The following is a 17,713-nucleotide window of genomic DNA, read 5'->3' as shown; positions in this document are numbered from 1 at the left end:
AGGCGCCAAAGAAGCTGCACAGAGTACGTGGATGAGCTGGGATACAAATGTTCAAACCCCCTGAAACTTATATTCATTTCTTTACTGCATGCTGACTTCCCGACATTTGTGGCGGAGTAGGAGGAAATGGCATACTTCTGTTGAGCTGTCAAGTTCTCATGTTTTCTCATTCTGCCTGGTCACTAGAGAGTGGACTAGCATGAGGGACAAGTAGTGAAGGGAAGCTCCTGAAGAAATTAACACAAAAATTGCACTTTCTCATGCTTTAACAAGAATGCGTTAGTTGCATTTCTTGTTTTGATACTCATTTTCTTAGAAAAATTAGCTATTATAGAAAAAAGCCTGTGAAGCTTTGGCTGAGCAGTGGCATTCCACTCTTGGTGTGATTCATAAGGAAAGGTATCTAAGGAACTGGACCCTGTACACATGCATAGGAATTAATTTTTCAAGTGATTTTGAATTCTCAATGGCGTGGGTGATAAGTACCAAAGCCAGGGGTGTAAATTTTAAAGTACACAGACACCTTATGAAGTATAAGCTAAATGCAAAACACTTCAATTGCTTTTGGGCGACTTTAAAAGCCCTCAAGTCTTGCCTGAACCAGCCAAGTTTAAGAGCATCAGTCAAACATAATTTCCTTCAGGAATGAAAATAACAGTGGTGTTTTATCTGCACAGATGCTAAAAAATTAAAAATAAAAATAAAATAAGTCCTCAGTGGAATGACTGCTTATTTTACATTTATATTCCATTTTCTGACAAGAAAATCAAGGGAAATACACACCTCTTTGAGAGTAAGGAATTGAAGAAACTAAAATCCACAGACAAAGACAACCAAAAAGAAAAGCTTTCAAAGGCCAATTGTCCCCATGAATACTGTTAATTTGCAAGAATATTCAAAGTCATTTAGAAAACATTAGTTAAATTTCTTATGGACGTTAGGATAAATTAGGACAAAGCAATATGAGAATGAGAGAGAGCTCAAACTTTCCTGCTAGTTGAAAGCGTACCTTGTTTGATCATGGCTGAAAATCCTATTTAAGGGAAACCAGCCCTATGTCCACTGGCTAGTTTCCTTTCTTCAGTAATCTCTCAATATAATAGTGTATCACTAATGGATTGGGTATGGTGCTTTTCCATTTCATTAAGGAAAAGGAGCTAAAGGCTATTATTTGTTCTGATTACCATTCACGATGGTAGTGCGTGGGGCACCTGGATGTATGTCTTCCAGAGAATCTGTGAAAGGCATGACATAGACCAATGAAAAATTCATTAAAAAATGAGTAAAAGACGCTATGTCATTAGGACCAGTGAGTGTTTGCAGTGGTGTGTGCATGTGAAGGGCCTGGGCAATAAAATGGATATAAAACTACTTTCAGAAGTTAACTCTGGAGAATCAACACTAATGATGCTAGTAAATTAAATGAATAACAATTAACAAGATGAAACCTTTCAGAGAAGAGGCATTGCTAAGAGCAGTCACATTTCTAATAGTTAAGCACATTATAAGTTTCCACCAATATTTTAAATTATTTCAGGGGCATCCCTTCCCAATAATTCTACTTTCTCCAAAATCCTTTCACTTTCTTTACCATTTTTTTTGTTCATGAGTTCTGTTTGTTTGTTTTTTTAATTTTATATCCAATTCAAAAAACTTCATGTACTTAATTGTTGATTCAAATTTCCAAACTTCTTGGGAATTCTGAGTCTCTTTTCCTCTTGCTATTTTAATCTATAGAGATTAAGGTTAGGAGTACACAGAATGTATGTCTAGCAAATCAGCATTCTCTCATATAGGCATCATTTATTCAATCAGCAAAAATTTATTAAATACTTACCATGGTCCAAATAGTGCTGGGTAGTGGGGAAATAGGATAAATATGGAGTGTCTGTTCTATAACAGTTTACAGTCTCGACTCTACACTGGGAGAAAGATAATTAAACAGAAAATGATGATTCAGAGTGTTAAATGTTATTCTGGAGATACTCCTAGTGACATAAGGGATTCATAAAAAGTGACAATTATAAGACAAGACAGAAGGGCGAGGAAGGCTCCCAAGGAGAAGAAAGCATCTGAGACAAGCCCTGCAAAACAAGCCAGCATTAGCAAGTTGAAGAGTGGAAGGAAAAACATTCTAGACAGAGGAATGCTCATATTTATCATATTCTCATTTATGCCAAAATCCTGCCGACTTGGCCCATCCTGGGAACTGAAAGCAGTTCATTATGCCTGGAGCATAGAATTAGTAAGAGATGAGTCTGGAGAAGTAGGCATCAGGATCATGAAGGGCCTTGTGGTGCAGACTAAGGAGAGTTGATTACATCTTGAAGTTGTGGAAAGCAGGTCATGTTTGTTTTTGAAAGATAGCTCCAGTGGCTGTAGAGAAAATGGATTGGGGTGGAATAAGGATTGAGGCAGCAAGACCAGTTAGATGGATGCCATGACAAAGGATGACAGTAACCTAGGGTAACTTGGCAGGGGGTGGGGGGGGGTGGGGGGGAGGGTGCAGACAGAAGAGGGGAAGACCTAAACTTTAGAGCTTTTAGAGAAAATGCAGAGATCTGACTAGCATAAGTATTGTCTCTATATTTTGTCTTCCACATCAATATACAGTAAAAGTCAACACTGAAGTCTTTAACTGAGGGTGAGCCCTTATTCAAAGACCTTTACTTTCATCAAAAATTTGAGCTTTACTACTACAAGGGATAAAAGGAATAGCACAGTCCTTGCCCTCTGAAATTCCAAGGACTTACAACCTAAAGGTGGGGTGCAGGGGTAGTGAGGTATGTAACAGTATCTATAATATCAGGCAGTACAAGAGGTACTAACAGAGTACTTCGAGAGTTTTCAAAATAAAGTATAATCACATCTGGCTGTGAAAAATCCAAGAATTCATGGACAAGATAGATATTTAGAGATGGATAAGATTTGCGCAGCAGAGACTGCAGGTATGACATGGAAGAAATTTCAGGTAGAGGGTCAGCATGAATAAAGCAAGAAAGAGTGAAAGTGCTGACAGCTAAACAAATCCTAAAAATAACTGTGATCAGTGAAAGCATAAGGTTATCAAGGGGGGCAGTAAGAAAAATAGTTGGAAAGGTGACTTGAGAATTATTCCGTAGCAGGCTGGAACACAAGGCTGATGAGTCCCTCAATTTTTGTAGCCTTTGAATTGTGGCTCTTGACGGGGAAAATAATATACTAGGGATCTCCATTTATAGAATTTGATTTATTTAATTACAGCCCACCTTGGTTCCCCAAAAGGACTTAAGGCAGCTTCCAAAGTTGTATAAAATACAGTAACATTAAATAAGTGAAAAAATGAGGCTGAAGGAAAGAAAATAAGATGAAGTCAACAGGGAGACTAGTAAAATAAATGTCATTAAAATTTTATCGGAGTTAGGCAGCAATGAATTACACAGTTCACTGTATCCATTAGGTAGGAAAATAAACCATATATGTAGAAGACTTATTCCCAATATGGAGGCAAAAGAGACATTTCTCCCATGAGTCTAAATGGAGCAGACACTACACAGTCTAATGAACAACAGTCTTAATGTAAGCAAAGCAAGTTTCCAAGGCTATTTATTATAGTGTCCTTCAAACATAAGTGGATGGCATTGTGCCAATGCATACTTCAGGAAAAGCTATTTATCAGGGGGCCAGTGGAATGTAGTCTTCCAGGTAAGGCAGCTTTCTCAGTCTAATCCAGGGATATAATTCAGAATAACCAAGGAGAATGAACATACTGCATAATATCCAAAACATTCCTTCAAAAATACTATCTCTCTTAGCCATACTTCTGTATGGCAGTGACTTCAGAATTGCTATTCTTCTTGATAAGTATTGGAAGGTAGCTTTTTTTTTTCCTCCTTGCTGCTGGTTATACATAGTGCCATATGCTTTAACAACTATCTGAACTTGGCTTTGGATAGATATGCTCAAATGGAAGAAGCTAAGAAATAATAACTTCTCTAAACTACCACACCTTAGAGTAGTTTAGCATTTCTGCCATTAGAAAAGATGATTTCAGATACAAAAATATGATCCATACTTTCTGGCAGTAATCAGATGTTAGGGATCACCAAACATTAAGGTAACTAACTTCCAACTGTGCTGTTAAGACCATATCCTTGCTGATAAGACTAAAAACAGTCTAAACCTACAAATTGCTACAGGCATTTGTATGAAGGCTGATTAAGAAAGGGAAGGGCTAGGAATTTAAATGAGAAAATTATTGTGATAATAAAATAATAAAATTAAAAGTAACAAGGACCCAGCTGGTAACAGAATGAAACAGGGAGAACAGATTTAAAATATACTGTGGAAGTAGAATCTGCATGTAAAAAAGATCATATGTGGGGTAGAGTGAGCCAAAATGTCTCTCAGGTTTTAAGCTTAATTGGCTGGAAGAAAAATGACTCTTCAATTTATAAAAGAGATTGACCACCTTACTTCAAGCTCAGCTAAATATTAAAATATATTGTTTGCAACCAAAAAGAAGTGATATACTCCAAGTTCCCGTCAGGGACTATAACTACCCCAAATTTAACAGCGATGCGTAATTTTCAAAATCTTGGCTTAGAGAAGTAATATTTATAGTGGTTTGTTTGAACCCTAGGGAAGTCTGCAGAAGAAACTGGATTGGGGGGGAAGATTATGAGACCAAGATTGTGAATATGAAGTCTGAACTTCGAAGGGGCCACCGAAGGGTGGTGGGAGTGGATGGGGGACATCTAGGAGGTATCTGGCATCACTGGCATGGAAATCAAAAGAGAGGGTCATCCATATGACAGTTAAAGCTGAGGTGGCAAGTAATTTCACTGAGGGAAAGAATGGAATAAAGGAAAGTGCTCCTAAGACCAGCACCCTGAGAACCTTGATAGAAAGGAACTAAACATTTCACCAAGCAGAGGAAAAGCCACCAGAGGGTAAGTACGGTAATGAAGAAGACGCATATGGAATAGAGAGTGACTGATGGTGTGAGACTCCACCCCTCAAAAAGGGTAATACAGGTGAAATCAGGAACATAGAAGAAAGGGTTAGCATTGTCAACAAAAGAGGGCCATGGCATGATAAAAATTAGAAGGATAAGAAGAAAGGAAGAATGAAGAAATGGTCATTTAAAGCAAAGAGGGGGATTAGATCAAACGTGGAATCGATCTTTCCATAAAGAGGAGGGAGCCATTTCCTGAGCGTGAATGGGAGGACTTGTATTTGGCACTTGAGAAGGTCAAAAAATTTAAAACAGCTGCTGTGAGGAATCAAAAAGATGAATAAAAGGAACATCAACATAAGTGAGGGTCCAGCTGAGCTTACAAAGAATCAATTTGTAGAGGACACAGAACCTTCCATAGAGAGTAATTGTAATAATCAAATGTGACAATCAATCCACAAAAAGCACTTTGCACAGCACCAAGAACCTAGTTTGTATATATCTTTGTGTTTGTAAATTATTCTTTACATGCCAATTACTTTCCACATATACTCATTGCACGTGATGAATGAAACACCGTTTTGGCCCATCTCAATGTTTGCATTGACACTTTCTCAAGGTCATCCAACATGCTGTATATTTCTGTCAGGGAACATTATAATTGCTCTCAAGATAAGAAAACATTTATGGAAATCTTTGAAATGAACTTTAGTTAGCCTGGAAGCTATTAGTGAGGTTGTAGTATTCCCAATAAAATATAAAAATTGTCAAAGATTATTAATAATAAGCAGACAAGGCTCCTCCATGACTAGTGATAAAAGGGACAAGGACATTCTGCAAACCTGAAAACAATTAAACACCTCCCTTTTTGGTCTGAGTGACTACTGTTTATTTACCTATGACAACTCTAGCGAGGCAAGGCCTTTTTCCTTCTGCCTCCTAAATAACACCTAATCATTGACTTGTCCCCACTTCCTGACAGCATCCAACACAGAACAAACCTTTGCTTCCTTAAGCCCTTCCTCAAGCCCAAGTCCTATAAAACTCTCCAAACTTCTTTTGAGATGCTCCATTGTTCACCTGGCGTGCATTCTCTCTGTTGGAATCATCTAATAAACTCATATTTGTTTGACTGTTTGTCCCTGGTCTTCTTTGGCCAATAGGCATTAACTTCCCAGAGCAAGAATGTCAAAAATCTTTTTTACCACATTTGCATATTTTATTTGCTAAAGTAACTGCTTGGGTATGAATGAAATTTACATTTTCCAAATCTAGAGTTCTGTGTTACCCCTGAGCCACTTTAGCAGACTGCTGGAATCAGAGCAAGCACATAATGTAATTAATGTAATTAATGTAATTAAATTCACGCTTGATAGAGGCTTGATAGAGGCCTGCTACCCGTCACTCTGAAACCAACCTGGTTGTGCTGCCAATTGATACATGTCCATTTTTATGTAAATAGGGGGCACCATTGGTTTAACATCTTTTCAACTTTCTGCTTTCCATTTTTAAGGAAAATTGATGTGAAGTGACTAGAATTTTGATATGTAGGATCAGGGCCAGTTAGTTGATGGCTTTTCAATCAATATTTTATCATAGCTATATCACAGTGAATGTACCAAAGTGCATGGTTCAGACAAATAAAAAGAGGAGGACTGGCCTGATAAGAACTAATATACTATTTGATATAACACCTTATCAAAATGAGTAAAACTTAGTGGTAGGAAAGTAGGAAGAATATGCAGTATCTTGGGTGGCAAATAAACTTTGAAATGATGTTGGCTTGATCTTGGTAGGTATAAGTATTTGTGATCTATAGCTTGGGGAAACAATTTATCTCCAATAGTAGGAGATTGGTTTCAAGCAGAAAATGGAAAAAATACTTATATAATTATATATATATATATATATATATACACACACACACACACACACATATATATATACACCTTGTGGAAGTTAGACTCAATTTCAATATGTAATTAAAAGTTATTATATATGGTCCCAATTTCAAATATATCAGTTCCACAAGTCACATGGGTCTAGAAGCCTCACATTAAATAAACTCAGAGGTTTTGGGAGGTTGAGGTTGTTCTGAGTGCTACTTGCAAGGAATAGAATATATCATTTAAGATGTGAATTTATTATGAAAAATGTTTAAAATATCTGCCTATTTGTTGTGGAAATGCTGCTATTCTGGTGAGTGAATAATAGCTTCCAGTAACATTTAGCAATGACTTTAGATTATAGAATCACTTCAAAATTCTATGCTACTTCTATAGAGAGATACGTTTCTTCGAATCCCACATTTTAAGATCCTATAGTGTTGTGATGTGATGAATGACATTAATCATGGAGAATAATAAACGGAAAGTTTTAGAGGTCACCACCACTACCACTACCTCCAACATCATCATCACCACTGTCATCATCAATCGTCTTTATTTTCATCTTCAATTTAAAAAGTCATATTTTCCTTATATATAAATATCTCCCGAGATTGACATCTATTCAAAGACTGTGATATTAAAATTTTAGTAAATTATACAAGTTGCAAAGCAACATTTCAAAATTTTAGAAAGTAAAAATTAAAAAACTATGATTATCATTCTATGCATTCTATTCTACCTTCTTCTCATGTACATGTTTTAGGACTCAATCATAATGAGTGCTCCATTTTGTTCCCTTTTTCACTGTACAATATAAATACTATTTTTCATGTTGTTATTAAAGCTTTCTAACATATTTATTATATTAATTGAATCAATGTTCTTATAGTAGTTCAGCCAATAAGGAAGATATATAATGAACTTCTTTAATATTTCTTCTATTTCTAGATATTGGATTTGGAAACTGTATTTTGAAACATTACTTTGGTTCAGTCAATCTACCATGGCAAACGTAAGGTTAGTGACACCTTCAAAAATTCCTAATACATTTCCCTGAATAAAGGAAAAGGAAGAAGAAAGGAAACTTCAATTATTTATTATCTATATGAGTCAGGCACTGTAATGGGTACTTCAGATATTACATCTCAATTAATCTTCATATTACTGTGTGTGCAAAAAGAGGTGCTAGTACATTATTATCATACTTTAGGATAGAAAAAAATAAGCTTCAGAAAATTTAACTAACTCTCACTATTAAGTAACTAATAAATCTAGGAATCTAAAAGCCATTTGTATGTATCATACCATCCTTTTTCTATTCAGAGTTGCATGCATGTGAACGAGTAAGAACAGTGCCTGCTGGTGAATTTTCAGATAAGATTAACACATCATCATAACCATCTCATTTAATCTTTCCACTGAGGCTTAATGGCACACAAATTTTCCTTGGCCCATAAGCATTTCTCCGTTTACTTTTTTTTTTTTCTATTCATAATGGAGGCTTATACTTCCAAGTTGATTTGCAAAGGCTTTACAAAATTAATCACCTAATTAAAAAGTGCAATGAAAAACACCAGCAAATGAACTAACAATAAAGAGGCACAGAGAGAACATGCTACCAGGAATCTTTGGAATGTAATCATCTAGCGCCAACTTTCCTGACAAGCAAGACTGAAGGGGAAATAGATTAAGTCATGTAATTCTCATTGTCAGTAAAATAATAAATAAATAAATAAATAAATAAAAAGTATACCCATTTGTCTGGAGATTCTTGCCAATGCACTGAACTCAGGGAGCAATTTATCATTTGCTTCTTTATATATGGGACATTGGGTAAAATAATGGACAATTAGTTCCACTGTGGTGTTTCAAAAAAGTTAGCAATGTTGTTTACATGCATATGTCAAGTATCACCCCTTTAAGAAAGAAAAGGTTAAAATATTAAATCTTAGAGAAAGCATTTCTAGAGGGACGTTCAATTATATGGTTCAGGTGTTCTGCTTTCTGATAAACTAATTTAACATAGAGTCTAGAGAAATATTAGCATGTGTGTTAGGCAGTATCTCTCCAGTATCAGATGTCTCAAACATGCCTTTGGCAAGTGCTGGATCATAGTCAATTCATGGTTGGATTCTCTGACAGGAATCTCAAGTGCCCAATGAACTGTTGATTATAAAGAGAAACATGTGCTTTCAGAGCTAGATGTGCTGATACATGCCATGCAACTAGCTTAATTTAAAATCTACTGTTGTCTTGAAAGTGCTTTCTTCCCATGTTGCCTATTATGTAGGCTCTGCCCTTTTGCAAATGACTGAGGTACTAAGTGACAAAGTTTGCTGCTGCTGTGATATCCTTCAAGTCCACTGCTGTCACTCGAAGGATTCTTCTGCAAAGAGACAGCCTTGTTATCTTGGGGATGCTGCCTTTCCGACTGAGGTGCGTGCTCCACATCGGATGGGAAATCAAATCTCCAGCCATCCCAGGCCTGACCCATGCAGTGTTTGGTTTTTAGACAAGACCAGGAAAGCTTCCTTCCACCTTTAGAGTGCAAAGCAGAATTCAGGACTCAAGAGAAGTAGTGACCCAAGGTGAAAGAGAAAAGTTAGTACTGATAGATCAAGACTAACTTCAATGGACACTTGTCAACTATGTAGCAAAAAAACCAGCCCAGATGGTGTGACAAAGATGCAAATTTATTTTTACTGCAAATCCATTGGGATTATGTATTTTTTTATCTTTTATCTAAATTGATAAAAGTACAGAATTCTAAAGGCTGACAAGAAGATACAAAACGAAAGTGTATTTGTTTCTCCTAGATGATGATCTCCTGTTGCTAGTATATATAAGTCTCAGAAGACCAATACAGGATAAGAATATGAAAAATAAAAATGTACTTCAAGTGTTTTAATTCTTTGATACTATGATCAATTATGCAGTAAAATTCTAATATTAAGAAATGTTATAATATCAACCTCTATCTCAATCTCTCTCACCTCTGCCTTTCTGACATTCCATCTGCCACTGATGAAGTAAAAAAGCATGAAAATACTAATTCTAAAGGAAAGACACTTTATGGATGTTTTTTTTTTTTTAATGAAAATTAACTGATTAAAGCAGGGCTTGGCAAACTATAGCCCACAGGCCAAATTCAGCACACCAGCTGTTTTTGTAAATAAAGTTTTATTGGAAACAGCCACACACTTTCATTCACTGTCTGTGGCTTCTTTTGCACTGTAACTATAGAATTGAGTAGTTGTGACATAGACTGGGTGGCTGACAAAGCCTAAAATCTTTCCTATCTGGACCCTTACAGAAAATGTTTGCCTATGGTGCATTAGAAGATAAGGGATATGATTTTACACTCCCTTAACCCCTCCCCCTAAAAAACAACTGTGCTAAATAATGGTGATGTTTATAAATCAGAAAGGTCTATTTGCTAAAGCTCCATTCAGGTTAAGTTACTTGAATAGTGTAATAAAATTTGTGGTCCCCCAGGAAAGATCTTTAAGACTTCATTTTCTCTAAGTCAGTAAACAACACAAATGCCCCAGCAGGAACACAACTCAGCATGCACATGCCTATTTGTCCATTCACAAATATCATGTACAAAATCCTGCTTTGCAGACTACTCTGATGATAGCTGTCGCATACTGTGCTATGTGACAGTTCTTTATAACCCTGTCTTCTGCTGTTAGCTTCAACAGTCTTTGAGGGCAAGGAATACATCTACTCGTCCAGTTCAGGTTCCTTGCAGCACTGCACTGTAGGAACTCAATAAATATTAGTTGAATGAATGAATGAATGAATGATAAGAAGAGCAAACTCTCCCTAATTAGAATTTATTCAAAAGAGGAAAAAAAGTGAATTAATTAATAAATTTAAATAAATGAAGTTTTGTAATCAAAGTAGATGCATAGTAATTGAGCAAAGAAATGAAATTGATTTTCATGCGTGACTTGTGGGAACATTTATGACTGTCTCAGGTCTTTTCCAGCATATATGATTTAATGGCTGATTATTACTAGTTAAGGTACTAATGGACCTAATTTTTAATTAAGAGATGTAAATAATCTGCAATTAGCTCATGGTATCCATGAAAACAAATGTTGCTTACAGCTTGAGAAATGGTTCTGTCCTCTGAAGTAGCTTAAACATTCCCTCCCACATCAGACAGGCTTATAAGGCAATTCTCACCAGGGAAGGGGCAGTATGATACATAGGCTTCGACCAACATCACCAGCTCCAAATTAATGAGGCTTTTCAATGCAAATTCAGATTTTTGACTAGCAAAACAATGTGGAAAAAACAAAAACAAAAACTGCATATTGTTTTTAACCATAAATTTTGTCTTAATCAGACAAGAACCTCTGTGAAGTTCTTCAATTCTTAGAGCGTAACTTCCTGGCTAGAAACCTGACACTTAAGGACTTATCTGACTACCCTGAGTGAAATTATATTGCGATTTATTTATATTCTTTCTCTGAAAACTCATTGTGAATTTGTACTGATAACATTTACCATTTTTGACATATTTTAGCTGGTGCATAGAAAGGATATGGCAGAGAATTAACATATGTTCCAGAAGTTCTGTGGGTTCTCGTCAATGTATTTCTTTGGCTCTGTTCTTCATCTTTCCAAACTTACATTCAAAGTCTGACCTCTAAGCTTTAGAAAAGGAGGATGAATTTTGGTCCTACTTTTATTCTCTGTTGGTAGTAGTCTTTTGCTTGATTTCAATGCTGACGTCTTTCAAGGAAATTAAGCTCAAGGCAACTGAGATAAAAATTTGACTATAAAATATTTGTTGTTTTCATATGTGCCTCATAAAATACAAACATACTTCTAAAAAAAATGGTGTTTTACTTTTCATTTACATATTTTTCCACTAAAGTTTGCTTAAGATAGGCAGATCTCTTAAGGAGTTATAATTGTAATGGAAAAGGAACACCAAAAAGAGAACAGGTTCTTGATTTTGTGTGAAAATTTATAGGGTGGGCCAGCCTTCTGTCCTCTATCCCTTTAATGAGCTTTATAAGAAGTAGCAAGGATGTGAACAAGGAGAGTGATTCTAATAAAACACACTGGAGTCTTTGTTTCCCAAACCTTGGCCACTTATTTTTGGATGTCATGACTCTTGCCTTAGCTCTATTCTTCCTGAATTATTATTATCCTGCAAAAAAAAAAAAAAAAAAAAAAAAAATGTAGCCACTTTAACTATTTACCTTAGGCTCTTCTAAGCAAAAATATCCCTTAAGCCATGCATTTGATGAATTAATTCTATGTTATAAAAATTCATACTAAAATAACTATGCAACTGAGGAGGTAAAAATAAAAAGTTTGTCTCTGCACACTTGGAATCATTTTCAGTCTCACTGTGTGTATCACCCCCCACCCCCACCCCCACCCCCACCCCCCAAAAAAAACAAAAACAAAACAACTCTGATCTGGTACACTTTTCCTGCCTTTAATCAGATCGATAGTCCAAGTGTTCTGGATAGCACTTGAATCATAAAAATTCTAAGAAAAAGTCTTCAGTGTCTTTGTAGCATGTTCCAGATATATGATCTATGTCCCTGTGTTTGAGACATTCTTTCTGATGATTTATCCACATCTTATTAATGGCAAACAAACAAACAAAAATTCCAAACACAAACATACAAAAACAGCCCACTTAAATAGCAGTTTCTTAGTTTTTATGACTAGACTTCCTTAAACTTGTCATCCCCTTTACCTCAAGTCCACTTTGCTCCCCTGCTTTCATGACCTGGACTTGGCCAAGAAATAGTTCAATATCCCAAATCTTAAATCCATGTTTCCATTTCTGACCTGTATCTCCATACATTTCATTGAGAACTCTAGTCTCTCCCAGCTTTCTTCTTATCTTCTTATCACTGCTTTCTTTTCTTGTCCTGTTCTCCTGAAAACTATGGTTTGTCACCCAAATGCTCACTTGTCAATATCATCAATGCACACTGCCCTTTTCACTCCACTCAGTACTTAATCTGGAATTAACCTACTTGTCTGCTTTTTCCACAGTGAGCACTACTGTGGAAAAACGAATATCCTTACAGACTGGTATCACAAGCATCCATACCTATAGCTTCAACAGATCCCTACCACTTCCCTCAAGCCCTCTGTTTTGCTAGTTGTCTTTCTCACTCCACAGTTAAAAATCTCCATTCTCCTTAAGTCTCTTACCATGCCATCACCTGCTCACTCGCAGAATAAAATACCACTTAATACTTCACATAGAAAACAAATAATATTTATCATATGGGAAATCCTGTGACTTCTTACCACAACATTTACAAACTGACATGCACATACAACATCCTTTCCTCCTGTGCTCCCACATTTCTGGAAGAGATGTCTGGCTTTCTCAAGGACCTTGTTCTACCAGTCATCCCCTTAATGAATTACATCTTCAATGTTTAGAACTCTCTCCTGGCTTCTTCCCAGAAATATCAAGTGTTTCTCATCTTTTAAAAAAATTAATTTATAAATCAGCCAGTTTCATTCTTCCATTCATTTTTTGTTGTCATTGTCTATATACCTCTTCAAAGACAAATTTGTTGAGTTCCCTGCACTTGCCATGTCCACTTCCTTTATAGGATATTCACTGACTTTGTCCTTTTCCCTAAAATTTTCTCATCAAATTCACAAGTGACCTCTGTGTAACTGAATCCAATGGTCTCTTTTTGGGACTCATTTTACTGTCAGGCCTCTCTTTTGAAATACTCTTGTCGTTTTGCATTCTTTGAAACCATATCCTCTTGATTTTCCTTCCATGTCTATAGTTGCTATTTTTCTATTTTTTGGCTTTCTGCTCATTCTTTATTTCCAAGGTATTGTCTACTTCTTTTCATTCTAAGTACATTCTCTGGGTGACATGATTTAATTTCATGACAATAAATCCAAAATCCATCTCTGGCTAAGAACATTTTTCTCAGCAAAAAGCATATACATCCAAACATCTATTTAACATCTTCATTTGGATGCCTCATAGACATCTTAAACTCAATATGTACAACACCTAACTTGGCCTCTCTCCTGTCAAATATGATCCTCCTTCCTGTGGTTCAGATTTCAGCAAATAGCACCTTGGCCCATTGAGTTGCTAGGAACCTAAGAGCTACCATTAACTCTTCTCTCTCCTATTGTGACAATCAAGTCCTGCGTATTCTACCTCCTTAATATGTCACAAAACTGCCAACCTCTCTCCATTCTCACTTGACAATTTTCATACATGCTACCATGGTTTCTTGCCTGGCTCTTGAGTTTCTGGTCCCCTTTCTCTAGTTTTGCCATACTCCCATGCATTCTCTATCTGATAGCCAGAGTGATCATGTCACTTTCCAAATTAAATTCCTTTAATGTATTTCTTTTGCCATCAGGATAGAGGACAAATTACCATATCTGGTGGTATTGCTCCAGCTTGTTATTCTACTCCTTTTCTTTCTATGTGTATCTGTACCTCTTGGACCATCTATAGTTCCCCAAATTTGCCATACTTTGCTACCCATGAGTCTTTCCACATGCTGCCTCCTTGGTCTGAAACTCTCCTCCTTCAATTATTTTTTACTTGGTTAATTTTTATGTTTATTTGTGTCTCTGTTTAGAGGTTTCTTCCATTTGGGACTGTTTCTCTGACCTCCCTACTATATGCAAGTCATCCTTCCTTTGGATCACCATAGTACCTTGCACCTTGGGACAACAATGATTAGTATATTGTGGCTAATAATATTTGAGCACTTTATGGTAGGCTCCATTCTAAGCAGGTTATATATCTTAACTTACTTAATGCTCACAACAATCTTATGAGGTAATTATTGTTATTACCCCGTATGAGTAAACAAAGCTACAGAGAAGTTAAGTAATTTCCCAGGAATCCACAACCAGTAAGTGACATAGTACATTCTGAACTGATGCATCTGATTAAAAAGCTTACACTTTAAACATCATGATATTTGTTTGTATTGTGGCACTTAAGTTTTTTGTAATAACCTGTTCATGTGCTTGCCACATAGTATGCTCCTATTAAATATATTTTTTGGAATAAATAAAAGAAGAAGACGACACATGACTCAAAGAAGAAGAGGTCCTTGTCTAAAGTCAGATCTGCTATAGTGACCATTTGCCCCAACAATTCCAAATGACTTGCTGTCATCTAATCACTCCATATCCCAGTTCATCCAACCAAAGTACCTTTCTAACTATATCCAGCAGGAGAACTCCTTTATTAGTCCTCCCAAATCCAGCTCAGAATTCACTTTATTCCTGAGGATTTCTACTCTTCTTTCTAGATTTTAGTTCCTCTTTCTTTATACATTTAACATCACAAATAATAAAAACAAAAACACAAAAAAATTAAATTAGACCATGATATATATATATATATATATATACATATATACATATATGTGTGTGTGTGTGTGTGTATATATATATATAAATATATATAAAATACACCAAGGTTCTACTTTCTCCTCATCTTTGTATCCCCAGTACTTCAGTGCAGTGTCTAGCACTCAGAAGGTGTTCAGTAAATGTTTGAAATAGTGATTGCATGAAATTGGGTTGGGAAATGGCTCTATAGATTATCAAGATGATATCCTGAATCCCAATAAATTATGATAGTTCAGTCTGCTCCTACACTGGAAAAGAACTGATTATTATTTCAGTTGTCCAATAGTGGCCTATTGGGAGATATGAGAAGGAAACATTACAACATCCTTTCCTGTTTCAATTTCCTGTTGCAGTCAAGGGTTAGACAAAAGATATACAATTTTTCAAAATTTACTCAAGTCAGGCCTACCAAGCAATTAAACATTTTAAGAAGGCAAGTCTGTTAGTAGTAGACCAAAGTACTCTGTGCATATTTATAAGATGCCAAATCACCAATCAAATCTTTCAAGGGGCAAACAACTGTAAAATTCCCCCCAAATGTTATTTTTCAGGTTATCTCTATGTTGATCCCTTCCTTTATATCTCCCTGGTGGGACCCTAGTGCAATATTCAAATTATATCACATCTGGGCTTTTAAATACTTCTCTGTGATTCCTGTTTCTTTTTAGCTAAGATGAGCAGAAAACTGCCAGATTAAATTTCTTAATGCATTATTTCCATCAAAAATAGCATGACTTTCTCTGCTCAAGAACTTTCATTAGCCCCTGTCTCTGGAATCAGGTAGAAATTCCTGAGCCTAGATCTTCAGCCTGATGTTCTGCCTCAATTGATTTCTGTAAAGCCTGACCTATGGCTCAAATCTAGTAAATGTTTTTGATGGTTTGATTGCTTTCTTCATTCTGTTTTTGAAATTGAAATTAGGTAACCTAGTAGAAGGCAAGTTCCAGTTTTGTGTCTTTCATTATTATTACTATTGGTGAATTATCCAGGGTAGATGGTGTACATGTTAAACAAAGTATATGCTATGTAAGTTAAGCAAAATCTCTCCCCAGGGGCCCCATATTCTAAATGAAACAGGCACATTAAAATATGACAGGTAATACACTTAGGAGAAAGATAAATGATATTTTAATTAATGATAATTTATAGAGATAACCAAGAAGTCCAAAATGACTTCACAGATGAAAGTTAACTCATTGTTCCTCAACAGAGAAATTCTTAACTGAAGTTTCAACATAGTATTCAGCCCTGAGCTGAACAAGTCCAGAACACATGAGAAAAGGTTTACCCTTCAGATGCTGGGTCAAGCAAACAGGGTGGCCAAGAACAAGATGTTCTCTACTTGGAAACCACTGTCCGGTTGCCAGACTCAACTGCCCATGGGTCTTTCAGTCTATTTCTGGCCTCGGTTGCTAGTTCTGTTTCTCTGATGCCCTACTTGTTTGGGATTTTATGCCCTTGCCATCTGACACACATCAAAGGATGAAAGAATTCAAAGCTCTTTAAGCTACTGGTACTTTATTTCATTTAAAAAAATTAACAAAAAGAAAAATGTTGTGCCCTTTTTCCTCTTTGAAAGAATCCAAAATTCAAAATTTAAGAGTTAAACACAAGACTATCTCTGCAATTCAAAATAGAAACCCACCTCTTCAAATTCACATGCCCTATTATAGACTGTGCCACTAAATTTTATAAGACAACTTAAATATTGCTAATTAAAATCCTCAAGACACTAAAGTATTCTCAAATCAACCTCTGCCATTTTGTTGTCCAATGGAACACTGGCAGCTTCTTTTTTCAAAATCCAACATATCATCTTGGAACAAATTTGAAGTTTTGATTCATTCAACGAACAATTATATTGAGCACCTACTATGTGTCAGACAACTATGCTGGGTGCTAAGCAAGCAAAATGGGATGATTTTCTGATTTCAGAAGAATTCTGGTCTATAAAGCAGTGCTTCTCAAACTTTTTTTATTAATCTATGCCCTCTTTTGATACATATCTTTGTCCCACTTTCCAGAAATTCTGATGATGCCTTCTACCACTGAGAATCACTGATACACAGAACATACACTCTATCTTCTGCATATCCTTGAGAGACAAAATGTCTTTGCATTTTTACTTTATATTTCAAAAGCAACACACTTATTTTCCAGACATAAAACTGGAATGCAATATTAGATATACTCTTTGAAGCTACATATAACCCCCAACCTGAAATTTAAATTCCCTGTACCCAACCCTGCTGAGAATCACTGCTTTAAAGAGTTTTGGAGGAAACCAGGCAACCTCCATCTCTCCCCTCCAATTAAGTCTTAAAGGAATTAGAATTTTCCTACCTGACACAACAGCTGGTGGAGTATCATAATCCTGTCTTGGGACTGAATCTTTGAATGAAAAGAGCATGAGAAAGAATGCAATGAAGTACAAAAGAAAATAAAATAGAATCTTAGCGCTAAAACTTGGAAAGACCCACTG

General features: G+C 36.0%; 1 protein-coding gene across 14 annotated transcripts in view; it reads right to left on the bottom strand.

The window, feature by feature from the left end:
* Positions 1 to 17,713, bottom strand: part of RBMS3 (RNA binding motif single stranded interacting protein 3) — a 734,276-nt gene that overhangs the window by 36,469 nt on the left and 680,094 nt on the right. For 8 of the 14 annotated variants that reach the window (XM_037846292.1, XM_037846311.1, XM_037846330.1 and 5 more), the window contains one exon: positions 17,575 to 17,622. The exons of the other annotated variants lie outside the window; for them this stretch is intronic. In XM_037846292.1, coding sequence (XP_037702220.1) covers positions 17,575 to 17,622 — 48 coding nt within the window. The remainder of the gene's footprint in view (positions 1 to 17,574; positions 17,623 to 17,713) is intronic. 14 annotated transcript variants of the gene reach the window in all.

The sequence above is a fragment of the Choloepus didactylus genome, chromosome 1 (assembly GCF_015220235.1).
Source record: "Choloepus didactylus isolate mChoDid1 chromosome 1, mChoDid1.pri, whole genome shotgun sequence".
NCBI lineage: Eukaryota > Metazoa > Chordata > Mammalia > Pilosa > Megalonychidae > Choloepus > Choloepus didactylus.
The sequence above is the reverse complement of the archived record's forward strand: the minus strand, read 5'-3'. Positions and strand labels throughout refer to the sequence as shown.